Source organism: Pelobates fuscus, chromosome 2 (assembly GCF_036172605.1).
Source record: "Pelobates fuscus isolate aPelFus1 chromosome 2, aPelFus1.pri, whole genome shotgun sequence".
In the NCBI taxonomy this organism is placed as follows: Eukaryota; Metazoa; Chordata; class Amphibia; order Anura; family Pelobatidae; genus Pelobates; species Pelobates fuscus.
The window spans coordinates 303,728,962-303,744,965 of record NC_086318.1 but is presented as its reverse complement, the minus strand read 5'-3'; the positions used below and the strand labels follow the sequence as shown (position 1 = coordinate 303,744,965).

Sequence of the window (16,004 nt, the reverse complement as noted above, 5' to 3'; positions counted from 1 at the left end):
CCTTTCATACTAGAGCTGGTTTAAATTTAAAAAAACGTGAGAAGGACCATATATACTTTTATATTTTCTGGACATACTGCAACCATTATCCTTTCATTCTCTCCACATACAGACCGCATCTGATATCAGAAAAGATTTTCCTTGAACAAGTTTGTGATTTTGTGATTGCTCCTCTGGAGTGTATATACCATCATCTTTTTTGGACCTTCTATCTTGGACTTATATTTATTTTATTTTCTATTAATTTGTTTTTAAGGTTATTTGATAATAATATCCTCACCAGTGTCTTTTTAGAGTGGCGCTAATCCTCCACACTTTTTTATATTTTGTACTTGTCAAATAGCCAGCCTAAGAATCTTGACACACCAAAATACTTATTATTGTAAATGCTTCATCAATAACTACCACTTTGCTTTCAATGCATTAGGCAGACTCCATCTTGGTTCCATGCAAGATGTCATCTTTTAAAACATATTTATAAAAAAAAAAAAAAGTTCCCACTTGAAGTCTAAATTGTCAAACAGATGTAATAATGCAATCTGTAGGTGCATCACCACTTTATAAATAAAAAAAAAACAATGACACAAACACACAATAGAGAAGTATATTTATTTACAATGTAAAAAAAAAAAAGTAAATTTACTAAATATGGCCTTTATTTGAAATCTGTTGCATATGACTGACAAAAATAATGTGAAGAAACAATTTACAATAAATAATGCCTCTTTAATTTTACATACAATTTGTTGAAAGGATACAGTTTTCAAAATTTAACCATCTCGCCTTATTTCCACCTAGAACCTCTTTTAAAACCACTTACATTTTTCTTTGTTCAATGGTAATGGTGGACCCAATTTAACTAGGTACTCATTACCCACATTACAAACATATCACCATGTGTTCACTGAACATGTGCAATACAGAAAGTCCTTACATCCAATGGAAAAATGGATGCAATGCACTAGGGTTGCCAATGTATGGTACAACTGGTAGAACTCAATATTTAAGCACATTTCTTCCAACTATTTAGGAGTCAACTAGGTGCACGATACCTCTACTTGCACTAAATAATGTCAAAACGTATTGTATTTATTGATTTTATTACACAGAGAACTGTGTTTCCAACTCAACTCTTCAGAGATTCTAAACTCCACATATATTGAATCAAGACCAAACTGAAGCAATCTTGGACTATGAAATTCATGTAGATTGAGTCTCTAGTCTTCCATAGTAACTGCTCACTAGCACTTTTTCATGGAAAACCTGGTGCATTACTGAGACAATGGTAGTCTCATAGTAGTTGGGGGCATGTATGTTAAGTTTCAGCAAGGCATTACGAGTGTGTTTGGCGTGTACAGTGGTACTTACTAAGGCATGTTCCACCCATACCACTTTTTCAGTGCATTAATTCAGTATTGTTGGAACTGAAACTGTATGCTTTACTAGTGCCCCCATCACAATGTATATTTAATATTCCTTCTACCATCTACACTAAACAACTTTAAAGGATTTTATCAGTATCCCTCTACAGTACATAGGTGGCCATCTGCTACCTTCTATCTATACCAAAGTAAAATGGACCCTACAACAGGCTCTTCTCGATTACTCATTTTCATTTAATGTCTACCAAGGAGATGCCTCTTTAGACTGAATAAAACTTCCCAAAAATACTGCCACATGTTAAAAGCATATGTAGCATACTTGTAATGACCATGGGTAATAGAATCAGTGATGGCAATGAAGTAAGCAACAACAAAAAATATAGAACTTATAAAATATACAGTATAAAAGCTTTAACAGATACATAATGACAATAATGTGACACCCAAAAAAAGTCACAAAGGGAAAAGTATAGATTTATAAATATCAATTGTCACTATTTACATTTCAATGCTACCTCAGACAAATATAGTGCAGCTAATACAAAGGGAAAGACGTTATATGATTACATAATGTTCCTTAACTTGACAGAAACAGCCATTGCTATAAAAAGACTGATCATGTCTGGATATCAATCTTAAAAGGGACACTCCACTACCCAAATTAAATAAATTTTAAAAAAATCCAAAAACAAATAATCACTGTTTAATAGATATACACCCAATGTACATGCATTTAATTATGCATATTTTCACTTGGGCTAGATCTAAAAACAGCTTGTAATAACTGCAGATCTCATCTGAAGCATTTGCAATGCCTCCCATACTTCCCCAAATGTTTGTGTCTGTCCAATCAGACTTCCAAATGCAGATCAATGAGAGTCTTTGCAAGGCAGGTGCTCTGAGCAATTGGTGCCTCTTCAGTTTAGCTCCACTGAGCTAACCAAACCAGGAAGTAAAAAGACATGTTGTCGGTTTGAAAGCCATGGGGTTAATATACTGGCTAAGTTAAATCTGTACTTTTTGTAAAATGAGAAAAAAATAATAATAACATTTTCGAAAGTCAAAGTGCTTTAGGGGCCTGAGTGTCCCTGTAAGGTTATTCACTAGAACAGGAATTGTGAAGGACTAACATTATAGGCCAAAGCTGGAGATTTTTATTTCCCATAAAAAAAATGGTTATTTTGCCTAAAATGCTCAGTTTTCCATGTACTTTCTAATGAATAACTCCATAGAGATTTGTCTACAGAACAGGCGTTCCACCTTCTTTCTGATAACAATAGTTCTCCTTTGATATTTTGGTTTTATATAACAGTCTGGTGGTAAGCAGGCATTACATGCTGATCAAGACACACAGAATTACAATATTCCTATTTGTAGGCTCCGTTATGATAAACTATACGACTGCAGAAATCTCTACATGCTTTCTAAAAAGCAAATGGGGAGAAAACCCAAAACAACGCTGAAAGGTACCTCTAGTAACAGAACTGATTAAATGATTATTCACGTTTGCATTACCATGGTTTTAAGAAGACCATAAACTAAACTACATCCGATCTTCAATGTGAACTGAAATGTAATGAAGTGTCTATAAATCATTCTGAACAGTTTGGTTTCCCTTTTTATTCACCTACACTGCAGGTGAGAGCAATGGTGGGCAGGGGGGTTGTATATTGTATATAAAAATCACAAAGTGAAATAACCTTGTCTACTGCATAAAACAGGCATTGAATAACGTTCCACCCTAACTTGATTGTGCTTGGCCAAGTTAACACTTTACTTCATTCAAAATACACAATCAACATCGATCACAGTAACATGAAATAGATTTTTTTGGTGTAAATAATTCTGCCATTCAAGTCTAAATTTTCACACCGGTGCTGTAAACCCTCTTATAACAATGCTCAAAAGTCCAGTTCATATAGAAGATTAAAATGTGTTAAAAATAATTTGCCGTGGAGTGGGAGGGGGGATGGATGTTACACCTGAAAACAACAAGTGCTTTGGTGCTTACAAAATAAAAAAAAAAATTAAAAACATGCAACTGCATTAATTATGGCTCATAGTGGATAAATGAGACAAGTCTTCACACATTACTCAGCCAAACCCTGAGGAACCCACAAGAGACAACAAGCAAGCGGTCTTCCTTGAATGAGACATGTCCGTGTCAGTTAGCCTCACTCCACTAGAGTCCGTATTGGCCTAATCTGATGCAAGAGGTCAACTTTAGGATAAGGATTCAGTTGAATATGTTCGCTTGGAAGCGTTGTCCCCTGAGAGAGAATCACTTGTAGGCTCCAAGTCACCATTTTCATGACCATCAAGATGAGGCTTTTGGTCAAATACTAAAAAAACAAAACAGAAAAAGGATATTAAAATAAACCACAGGTTTAAATAAAAGAAAAAGAAATAAAGCCAGGTATAGATGTCACATTAAGAATTTTAAAAAAAAATTCTATTTTACAGTAAAAGCGTGAGGGAATATTAAAAAAGTTGATGTCATATAAACATAAATTGGTCATCACAATTGTGTTACTGTCTGGTGCTGTTAAATAGTATTAGAAACGGTTGCTATTAGCGGCAATTCTATAATGTGCGGGGACTTGAAGAATAAAAAAAGAAAAGTTATAGAAGAGTGGGTGTTAATGGAGTTTGATGAACATAATCAGGAGCGTGAAAAGGGAACTGTGTAATGACTGTACCTCTGCAGATTTAATACTACATATTTCTAAAATCTAAAGCCAGGATTTGATATTGTTAAAGGAATTATACATGATCCAAATCAAGCAAGTTGCCCTGTATCTTACTTTCAATTCTCCATGGAGGCTACCAAAGTATGTCTATGGTTCCAATTTAAAGGGACACTATAGACACCACTTTACCTCATTAAAGTGGTCTGAGTGCAGAGTCCCCGTTCCCCTTACAATCTGCAATGTTTTACATTGCAGGACTAAGCCTCTAGTGTCTGTCTACCAGATTGCCTGTAAAGACACTTGCAGGAGGAGTTTACCAGACTCTGGGTCCCCTAAATTACGCTGGACATCCTCATGGTCTGCATGAGGACCTCCAGTGTCAGTGAAATCCCCATATGAAAGCATGTGCATTAGGTCCTGCCGGATGTCGTCAGAAGAGGCGGAGCATCGACCCAACGCAGAGGGACATTGGCACTGGAATCATGTGAGTAAATACAACTTTGTATTCTTAGCACGACGGAATTTCTTTAAATTCCCTAAACACAAGGTCTTGTAAAGTAGTATCAGAAAACAAGTTGCTATAATAATGTTAAAAACTACTGAGTATGTATATGTAGTTAGAGAGACCTCTCAATAGGTCCAGTCTAAGCTCAGTGGCAGGGCCAAACCTAGGTGTGTTGTGAAAGGCCACCAAGGCTCTCCTGGTATCATAACCACTACCACAAGCTATAGTGGTTATGGTGATTTAAGGGCTCCTTTACTCCAAGCACTATTAACAGCTACAGCTTATTATAGGGATGACTGTGCACCACAGGGAATCGGTTTCATCTGGATGGAGACTGGCTAGTAAGAGCAAATGATTGGGACGTATTTTTTTGGCGTTGGCGATTACTTTGTTCATACATCCATATTTATAGACTTTGGACAATAAGGGTGTTTCACAATAAAGCCTTTTCCATATAGTTTTACTAAGCTTTGATTCTGTAACAAAGTTATTACTTACTCTGAATAGTCCCTTGTATACATCTGTTACTTTCTGAAACCTTTGTCTACTATTACAAGTGTGCCACTGGGTTCTATGGATTTCTCAGGGTAGCTTTGGTTGCTTGGTAGAGAAACTCCGCTGCATTAGAAGTATTATTGAGACAGGGTTGAGATTCACCTCACTCTCCTCCCCTTTTGCTTTTTATCCATTTAGGGTGTTTTTTCCATTTATGTTCCTTTTAGACATTTACATTTTTCTTTGCAATAAAGTTGTGCTTTTCTTTAACCCCTTAAGGACCAGACTTCTGGAATAAAAGGGAATCATGACATGTCACACATGTCATGTGTCCTTAAGGGATTAAAACTATTTTTTCCCCCTTCTATTAATTTTATGGGACCTTTTTGTGTCTAATGGGCTTTCAGAGCTAATTTAGACATTCCTGTGTTTATATTGGAGTTTTGCTTACTGTTGAGGGTTACATCCCCCTCTCCCCTCAATCAAGCTTCTCTTAGCACACCAATCAGTCCATTAACATGCACAAGTTCACAGATTATGTGAAACTTCCTCATTTGATGTCTCAAACAGAGGTGCTAGGGAATGGTCTTTTAGTTTGTAAAATTGCTTGAAACCAGAAGGATTGCACTCATTGAGTTCAGGCATCACAATCCTACGAGAAGCTGAAGTAATTATGGTGCCTATAGTACATACCTAATTTTAATTAATCTTCTCTTTCACAATAGGGATGTGAAAACTTATAACACTCAATGGCAAAATATAGATCATGTGCCCTTTCATTAGACCTTCAAATTCATTATAGTTCCCAGAGGTTGAAGTACAAACCTGTTGCAGTGTATCACGTAATAAGCAGATCGTACCTTGCAAAGGCTTGGCATCACCACTTCCGTCTTGATTACTGGCTCCAGGACCATTTCCTCCACCTTCCAACTCATCAAGGTACAAACGATAGCGGTGTCCACTCTCATCTTCATATTCTACGTTTTCATCATCTGAATCAATTTCTGGAGCAACATACACTACTTCAAATTCAATTTCCCCCCTCTGAAAGACAAACGTTTTTAGAAAATCAAATACCAAATCTCTATGGTTTTAGGATTCTGCTCAAGTAGGAGGTCTGTGAAGCACATCTCACATTCCAATTATCCCAGAGCTTATTAACAGTAAGTATTAGTTAAGGCTTCATTGGAGGTAATGGAACAAATATAGGAATGAGAGTTTTCTTTCTACAAATTTTCTAATGTAATATAGCTCAGATTATTTTTTTGGCAACAATAGATTTATTATTTATTTTTATTATTAGACAGAAAAGTAGTGGAATTTTTTTTTAACCGCTGCAAATTTGGCAATCTTAGAAAATGAAATTTCTTTGAAAACTAGTGGAATTTAAAATAAAGAAAACCTTAAAATCCTTTTATTAAAAAGGGTACACAACCTCCAGGTGCATGAATGCATGACAACTGTCACGTAGCCCTAAATCTGCAAAATTGTGTGTAGTGACAATCGAGCATGCACACCGCCAACGTAAATTGCACCAACACAGTCAGCCAACAGAAAAGTGTGGACATCAGGCCATTATAGGAGACCTGGTCACAACTTTACAGCTCGGCACTGTGTGAAGGATGAGAGGTGGGGACTGGAGATTACCTCATATCCCTTGCTCTCTCCTCACATGCAGAGCAGTTTGTGAATGGTGGGGTGGTGAGCAGCAGACTCACCCTTTAAATAGGACAATCTGTCCATCTCCTTTGTAAAGAGCTTGCTTGAGATGCTACAAAATAAAGGTTCTAAAGATATATGAATTAAGCCAAGGCATCTCATCTGCCTTCATAACAAAATCTCTGCCAAATAAACATTGGTCATGTTCTTACTCTTAAATATCATTTAAATATGCCCAACCACAAGGCACTGGTAGGAGACTCAACAGATCCTGTACAGTAGGGGTACTTGACCACTGGCCTGCGGCCCTCAGTTTACAAAATTATGCTTCATAAAAAGAAAAGATCTTGACCAGGTTTCTCTGCATGTCCTCAAGCTTTTCAAGCTACCCCGCACCAATCATATTGCGATAAGCATGGACAGCATAATCTCCCCATCAATCTGCAATCACCAAGCAGAGAGAGCTTTCTACAGTGCGAGTCAGGGTTAATGCTACTTTAACATTAATTACCAAAAATATATTTAGATCTTCAACATATGAGACATTTAACAGCCAGGACTGTTCTGCAAATCTATTTTGAGATCTTTTTCTTTAGTTGCACTTGCTGTATAAAATAATTATGTGTAAAATGTGATAAAGTAAAAAAGTTTCTTTTTCCCATTTTTAAAATTGTATTCGTGATATATTGTGTGAGGGATAAATACAGGATATTACAAGAAAGCCCCTTCTGTCCTTTAAAGAACAATTTATATGGGGGCACATCAAAAGATACCATTAAATTACAGTGGAACAAACCGCACAAATTCTAGGTTTTGTTTTGATTCAAAAGTTGGACATTACCTCCATTCTCAAGGAGTTAATATATTTTTTGCCCACAAATAATAACTAACCACATGATAAAGCAGATAACACCTTTTCTATTATGGTTTTTTTGGAAGAGTGGAATATGTTCTCCTTATTTACTTTTCAGTTTTAGATATAGACACACAATTAGCTTCATTGACATAGACAAGAAGCATAATAGTTTTCAGAGATTCAAAATAAAAAAAGTGAAGAGACTTTTAAATTGCTGCTTGTCTGTTCATGTGTAGAGCAGTGTAGTAAACGTACAGAAACCACTGCCCTTTTACATTTTTGTTTTACTCCAGTGAATGTTAAATTATGAGTCATTGTGAAGAAAAGGAAAGCACAATAATGTTTATGTGTAAACTGCCAAGATTTAAAGACCAAAAACACAAACAAAACAAAAAAACACAGAATTGAGAAATATCTTTTACTTGTAAAACTGGACATTTGATGAAAAGAAATACTAAAAATAAGATGCTTTCATGAAATGTGTTTCTATAGTGGAGCATTGAAAATATCAGATTAGCACAGAATGAATTGTACCTGCTGTGAAAGAATGGTAACGGCTTCTTTATGCTTGGCATCTCTTAAGTTGATTCCATTCACAGCCAAGATGGCGTCTCCAACATGCAGCCCACCACAGCGGTCTGCTGGCTGAGCTGGGTGGATTTCTGAGATTAAAATAGGAACTCCGTGCTCCTTCCCACCCTGACAAACATCAAAGACAGATAAGAAGAATGTGAGTGAGGAGCAAATTTACTTTTATGTTTTAAATTTGTATTTCCCCTACATGTAGGTACTGTCACGGTGCCACAGGATTCTGTCAGCGTGGCCACATGGAAACTGGGTGGTCACGCCGACAGAAAGAATACATACTTACCTTGCTCGAGACAAACCACTACCCAACCTCGTTCCGTCCCGGTCTCCAGCTTGTGCGGCGTTCCTGGAGACGCCGGCCTCAGCGGCTCCAGTTTTGAAGGGGAAATAACCTTTGCCCACATTAAAGATGGAGCTTACGTGCGTTCGACGTCACATCATAGATGTGCACGCACGTTTTGGGGTCAGAGGCCACATACAGCCAATTACAGCTTTTAGGAGGGTTAGTTAAACCCAAATTACCTTTTGATCAGTGCCCTGTCATGGTTTCCCTTTGCTGGTTATCCGAGAGAGAGTGTTCCTGATCGAATTATTTCTGGTATTTGACTTTGGCTTCATCTTGACTTCCCTGATTTCTGGTACCCTTGACTTTTGGCTTTCCCTAGTCGTCGTGTCTCATTCTTTATCCCTGACCTCAGCAAGTATTTTGACTATTCTTGGGTACGTTAAGTCCTGCCATTCTAAGGTCCGGTGAGATGTTATCCTTAGTCCTAGATGTGATACTATTTCTGCTGGATCAACTAGTAATCCTGACAGGTACATTGCAGCAGGGTAGTATTTCTCGGGGCAAGTGGTATTATAGCTCAGGCATTCCAAATCTTACAAGGATGAAATGCTGAAAGCCTCTGAGCTCTTTAGTAGTTCAATTATAATGCCATCATTTGTATATGTGAAAATGCATGTCTGTGCTTAATTCTATACACCTGTCAGCAATGAGCATGCTTGAGATTGTTCAGAATTAGAAAGGGTGCCCACAAGCTTTACACATGTTGAGTATGCTTGCAATGTACAGTTTAGATAAACAATATGTGTAATCTATACGTTTTGATTATTAAGTTCTGAGTCGGGAATTAAAACTGGGTCCTCCTGCTATTTGCAGTTGGTTCCAATTGAACTGGGTACATTGCAAAATGCACAGATATAGATATAGATATAGAGATATATATAGATATATATAGATATATATATATAGAGAGAGAGAGATATCTCAAGGTATGGATCAGCAAATCAATGCCTTGTACATTATTTGTATCCCTAGTAAAGGTTTACGCAGATACTTTAATATTTCTGTTATAAGAAAAGCTTTAATTTCATTCCAAAAATGATATACAACAAAAAATATCCTAACAGATTTGCAATTACCGTGATCGATATGCCAAGTCCCTCATGGTCCTCTTTAACCAGGATAACTTTCCTAATTGGACCAACTCCTTGGCTTTTCTTTAAGCACTCTGGATCCTGCTGAATCAAACACACATTAACACTTTGCATGGCCAGAATAAGGAAAAAGATTTCAGAAACATATAAATACTGTCCTGGGTGCAGATCGTACAGATAACAGGCAAAACTGAGAAACACCTAATCACTCATGAATTATTAAATCTCTATTTTTCTGTTGTAAAAGCACAGCAGGAAATAAACACAAAAGAAACACAAAAACACGGCTCTTTTCCCCTCACTACACATAATAAAAGCACTGAGCAACTCCAAAAAGGTTATATGACCAGATGGCAACTTGCACTATGTGGAGGAGTGGGAGGCCAATCAGAGAATAGCAAAGGCAACCAGGAAGCAGATAATGTGTTTACTGGTGCCTCTTAGTACAATGAGCAGATAACATGTATCAGAGCACAAATTTTCATGGGTCCCCAAGAATGTTACATGGATCATGGAAGTAAAAGTGTGGGGTTTGAGGGCATATACATAGTGTCACATTCAGATGTGTATTATCAAGGTGAAGGAATACATAACCAACAGAATCCAATAGTGGAAGGTGTGATAATCAAGGCAGTTATAGGATGAGCTACATTGCCAAAATCTTTCAAAACTACAAAAACAGATGCAATTCTGTATTTTTTTTATTCCGTTGGCATTTAAATCAAAATCTTACCCAAAGGTTTACTAAGACACGTCTGTTTTACAAAGATTGTGTATTTAGAGAATAAATCAATCAACAAGGAGGTTTATTCATAGACACTCATAGAATTACGCAAAAACTGACTTCCTTCTAGATTTTCGCATTATCACTCAGGTCTTCAATTCCCCCACTCCTCTGCAAGACTTTGTAAAATATACAATGTTGTCATTAATGAGTAGGCTCTGAAAAATGTTGCTCATTGCGTTCACAGATACCCAACAGTGGGATACAAAGTAAGATGCAAGTCCTTCCAATTATTGATCATTACTTATATTTACTGCAATAGCCTGTGACTAAGCATAATCTGGTGTAAAGTTAGTAAGGGGGAGTATGCTTACTAATGTCCCACCAGCATGTTTTTCATCACTATCAGAACATCTGCAATAACGCTTTTCATTAAGTCATACAGAGAAATACAATAACTAATTTGCAGCTATCAATATGCAATAACCTTTCAGGGAATCAATGTATTTGTTCTAGGCACTAAATAACATGGCATGTTGTGGAATGTTGTGCCCATTCACAAGAAAGGTAATAGGGAGGAGTCGGGCAACTATAGGCCAGTAAGCCTTACTTCAGTAGTGGGGAAAGTGATGGAAACCATGTTAAAGGATAGGATTGTTGAACATCTAAAAACACATGGATTTCAAGATCAGAGACAACATGGGTTTACTTCAGGGAGATCATGCCAAACTAATCTTATTGATTTTTTTGATTGGGTAACTAAAATTATAGATCAGGGTGGTGCAGTAGACATTGCTTACCTAGATTTCAGTAAGGCTTTTGACACTGTTGCACATAGAAGGCTTATCAATAAACTACAATCTTTGAGTTTGGATTCCAATATTGTTGAATGGGTAAGGCAGTGGCTGAGTGACAGGCAACAGAGGGTTGTAGTCAATGGAGTATATTCAAAGCTTGGGCTTGTCACCAGTGGGGTACCTCAGGGATCTGTACTTGGACCCATTCTCTTTAATATTTTTATTAGTGATATTGCAGAAGGTCTTGATGGTAAGGTGTGTCTTTTTGCGGATGATACTAAGATATGTAACAGGGTTGATGTTCCAGGAGGGATAAGCCAAATGGCTAATGATTTAGGTAAACTAGAAACATGGTCAGAGTTGTGGCAACTGACATTTAATGTGGATAAGTGCAAGATAATGCATCTTGGACGTAAAAACCCAAGGGCAGAGTACAGAATATTTGATAGAGTCCTAACCTCAACATCTGAGGAAAGGGATTTAGGGGTGATTATTTCCGATGACTTAAAGGTAGGCAGACAATGTAATAGAGCAGCAGGAAATGCTAGCAGAATGCTTGGTTGTATAGGGAGAGGTATTAGCAGTAGAAAGAGGGAAGTGCTCATGCCATTGTACAGAACACTGGTGAGACCTCACTTGCAGTATTGTACGCAGTACTGGAGACCGTATCTTCAGAAGGATATTGATACCTTAGAGAGAGTTCAGAGAAGGGCTACTAAACTGGTTCATGGATTGCAGGATAAAACTTACCAGGAAAGGTTAAAGGATCTTAACATGTATAGCTTGGAGGAAAGACGAGACAGGGGGGATATGATAGAAACATTTAAATACATAAAGGGAATCAACACAGTAAAGGAGGAGACTATATTTAAAAGAAGAAAAACTACCACAACAAGAGGACATACTCTTAAATTAGAGGGACAAAGGTTTAAAAATAATATCAGGAAGTATTACTTTACTGAGAGGCTAGTGGATGCATGGAATAGCCTTCCAGCTGAAGTGGTAGAGGTTAAGACAGTAAAGGAGTTTAAGAATGCGTGGGATAGGCATAAGGCTATCCTAACTATAAGATAAGGCCAGGGACTAATGAAAGTATTTAGAAAACTGGGCAGACTAGATGGGCCGAATGGTTCTTATCTGCCGTCACATTCTATGTTTCTATGGCATGGGTGAGAATGGTTCCTATAAGTATACTCATTTATCCAATGAAATGTGACAGGGTAGAAGTGGCTTAGCTATAGACTTGAATCTTCCCAGACAGTTTAACCCCTTAAGGACACATGACATGACTGACATGTCATGATTCCCTTTTATTCCAGAAGTTTGGTCCTTAAGGGGTTAAATCAATAGAGTGGTAATGAAAGTGTTAATGAAGCAGGAAGTACCCAAACCCAGGTTACATATTTAATATATGGTCTAGTGATTGAGACTAGTATGTGACAAACATATCTCCCAAACTTGGTTGTTTAGTCCTTCTGACATAAAGATGGTAGTAACAACTTCGTTCCCATTTCCTATGACTGTGCTACATTTTAAGTTATTATACTACTGTGAAGTAAGAACAGTCATAGGAAATAGGTCCTTCATAAATGTTGTATGAAAACCATAAAAAGAGTGCAGGTGCACAAACATCCTGTAGCTACAGGATTACTACATTTCTCACATCTCATAAAAATAGGTGGATTTCTAAAAGGACTTACATGTCCTGGAGGAGCTGGCAATGGACGTTTTAGATCATTTCGCCCCCGACAGGCTCGAATAACAGTCTTGTGTCGATGAAGGTGGATTTCAGCCTCAAGTTGATTCCACAGTTTATCATGTGCAGGACCTTTCATATCCCGTCCAAGTAGCTGAATCTGCTGCACCCTTGACATTTGAAATAAAATATAACCCACTGAGTTACAGTGAATATAACATCTGCCTAACCTGATTAAAGGGAACCTGTCGTGCCCATAGTGACATTCAAACACCAATTATACACCGTGCTAGTAAATGCATAGATAAATACCCAACTAAACCGGCTTTTTTCTCTCCTATCTGCCTCTCAATTCCTCGGCACACACTTAATGCAGAGAAATTGAGACAGGGGGAGAGCAGAAGCGACCTCCCAAAGGACATTTTATGCATGTTTCCACAATTTCTCTGGCACATATCAATTTTGATAATATTTCGCTACGCTAATAATTAATATGTTGCAGATTCTCCTTTTGCAGGTATAAGTGTGGAGACAGAATTAGAAGTACATTTCTGCCTTCTATTATATAAAATCTGCATGAAATGTGCAGCCAATCGGAAGAGAGGTAAAATGGAAGCCGTGGAGTATAATTTGAGTATTGGTCTTTATAGTAATGCTTTTAAGCACGTTCAGCTCTTCACATATCCAGAGGAAAATTGCTTCAAACATCAAAATTCCAAGCAATGGAAACTTACATAGTGGAAATTTGCTAGATGTGCCAAGAGGACAGCTTACATATTACAGCTATTCTTTCAGAGGACTGGTAAGTTAGACCATGCAGAATACCTTAACCAACAGTCATCAAAATGTTCATTTTGTTGCACCCACCTTCCAGCAAGCTCCTTATCCAAATATTTAGCAGCAAGTCTAGCGCCATAGACCTCTGCCTGGAGTACTGCAATGTGCCGCCGGAGAGATTCATTTTCCTTTCGGAGTAATTTCACTTCTGCTTCCAGCTGCGCTTCCTTTACCTTTTCTTTCTTACTGGCCTCAAGTTCTTTTTCCTATCATAAAAAGAAGTCAAATAGTATAAGCATACTACGTCTGTCATATCCAAACCGAGTATCATGCCAAATAATTAAAACATCTTATTTTCGGACAGTTAAAAAGATATGCCATCTAGAATAGGCTGATTCCAAGTGAAAAAGACCCAAAATTTAAAGGAACACGTGCTGTAGTGGTTATGACCCCATCAACTAAAGTAGTCAAACCCTTTGCTAATGGCCTGACTTCTTATGTAGGGTTTACTAGCCACTGCTCCCTGCCTCAACGCTGTAGTGTTTATGGTGTCTGGAAAGCTATAATTGTCTCAGGCTTAGCATACACATGTTCCAGACAAATTTACTTTTATTCGCCTTTTAGAATTTATTTTTGTTTTATTTTCCATACAATAAGCATAGAAGTGGGCATTACACTATTTTTTAAGGTTTACAGTACCATATACCACTTTACATTCACTTTTCCTTATTGAGATTTTGAACAAACCTGATTTGCCATAATGGAGGAAGGTGTTGACTAAAACCACAAAATGTCTGCACACCCAGTGCCAGGATTACTTGTCACTGAAGTGTGTCATCACTTATTACATTTAGTCTGTCTACAAAATAGGCTGGACTACATTTTTTTGAGAGCTTATATTGTTCAGCTGTCTGATAGAGAAGGCTATGAATAATACAGAAGAATATAAGGTAATATTATAGAACTGATGCCCTTTAAAGCAACACTACCTGTATTCCTATCGATATAGTGCATCTGTCCCTGGTAATAGTCAGTGTGACTATGATGACTAGTGGAGTTAGATACGTTTTCCAGCTTAGCCATTTCTTCATCCATTTTTCCTTTCAGATTTGAATTTGTTAACATTCAAATTTAGCAAATAGGCATGTCAAAGTCCAGGGCATTTGGCAGGGGTCTCAATCTTTGCAATTAAAATTATTTTGTTACTGGTCAAGTAAGATTTGGCTACTACTTTAGACAAGTAGATTTGTTTTCCTTTCCACACCCCTGTGAGGTTTGCAAAATAAAAATAAAGTGTAAGAATATGTCCAACAAAAGTTAGAAAGTGCACAAATGTAATAAAAGTCACACCAACAGAGCAACACAGTTCCAACTTCAAACAACATGCAGTTTTAGTTCCTTCTTCAAACTGATACCAAACAAACTGCATACATTCTATGGACTTAAATAAATATATATGAAAAGGTACAAAAAAAGAAAAGGAACACTAATTAAAATAAGCAATCAAACACCAAATGAGTTAGTGCTGCATTTTACAATTGACAGGAAATAATGTACTCACCATAAATTCCACAGAAGGGACAGACTTAAAGTAAGAATAGAAAAATGTCTAGTTAGAAAAGCAATAGGTAGAAAGCTCCATTAAAAAGGAGGGAAACTGGATGATTAACAAAATAAAAATGCACATAAATCAGAAGACATGCAACACCATCCTAAAAAAAATTAAAATAAAGAAGCATTAAAAAAAAAAATAAAAAAAAAAAAAGTACAGGCAAAGAGTGCACCAGAGGAACAGTAAGCCATCAAACTAGGAGCAGATGTTTTCCTGGTGAGTATAGTCAGTCCTTCAAGCTTCTCAATGTAAACACTGTCTTTTCAGGAAAGGCAATGCTTACATTGTTCTTTAGGGACACCTACAGTGGCAGTCACTCAGATGGCCACTAGTGCTTCCTGTGTCAGAGCTGCACAATGTGCTGTACGGTGGAAGGACTGTCTGCCATTGCCGAGAGCCAGCACGGGGTGGCAGTTCTCTGCCAGGCATAAGAAGGTGAAAGGAGCAGAAGGCCCCAGAGAGTTTGTTACCACTGGGGTACAGCATGAGGTTACATCCCAGCAGCCTGCACATAAACGCAAGGAGAGAAGAGTAAAAGCTGCAGACAGACTGCTGGGCCGTAAAGGCTGCTGCTGAGGAGTAAAATGGAATGGGACTGTATTGTATGTGGGTCAGAAATAGTTTGTGCGTAAACGACTCAGTATGCAAGTATGGAGTGTGTGTGTGCGCCAGTGTGTGTTTTTGAATACGTGTCAGAATGACAGTGTGAGGTTCAGGGATTGTGTGTTGCAGTGTGTGTAGGTTAGTGAGGACAATGTTTGATAAAACAAACACAGCAATATATAC

At 37.5% G+C, this 16,004-nt stretch overlaps 1 protein-coding gene across 4 annotated transcripts in view; it reads right to left on the bottom strand.

Annotated features, from left to right (window-relative positions):
• Positions 1-705: 705 nt before the first annotated feature.
• Positions 706-16,004, bottom strand: part of GOPC (golgi associated PDZ and coiled-coil motif containing) — a 29,891-nt gene continuing 14,592 nt past the window's right edge. The window contains exons 3-9 of one of the 4 annotated variants that reach the window (XM_063443483.1): positions 15,168-15,191; positions 13,697-13,872; positions 12,834-12,999; positions 9,598-9,696; positions 8,122-8,286; positions 5,933-6,116; positions 706-3,724 (exon numbers count right to left, since the gene is read on the bottom strand). In XM_063443483.1, coding sequence (XP_063299553.1) covers positions 3,606-3,724; positions 5,933-6,116; positions 8,122-8,286; positions 9,598-9,696; positions 12,834-12,999; positions 13,697-13,872; positions 15,168-15,191 — 933 coding nt within the window. In that variant the 3' untranslated portion in view covers positions 706-3,605. The remainder of the gene's footprint in view (positions 3,725-5,932; positions 6,117-8,121; positions 8,287-9,597; positions 9,697-12,833; positions 13,000-13,696; positions 13,873-15,167; positions 15,192-16,004) is intronic. The other 3 variants (XM_063443484.1, XM_063443485.1, XM_063443486.1) reach the window with 3 other exon arrangements.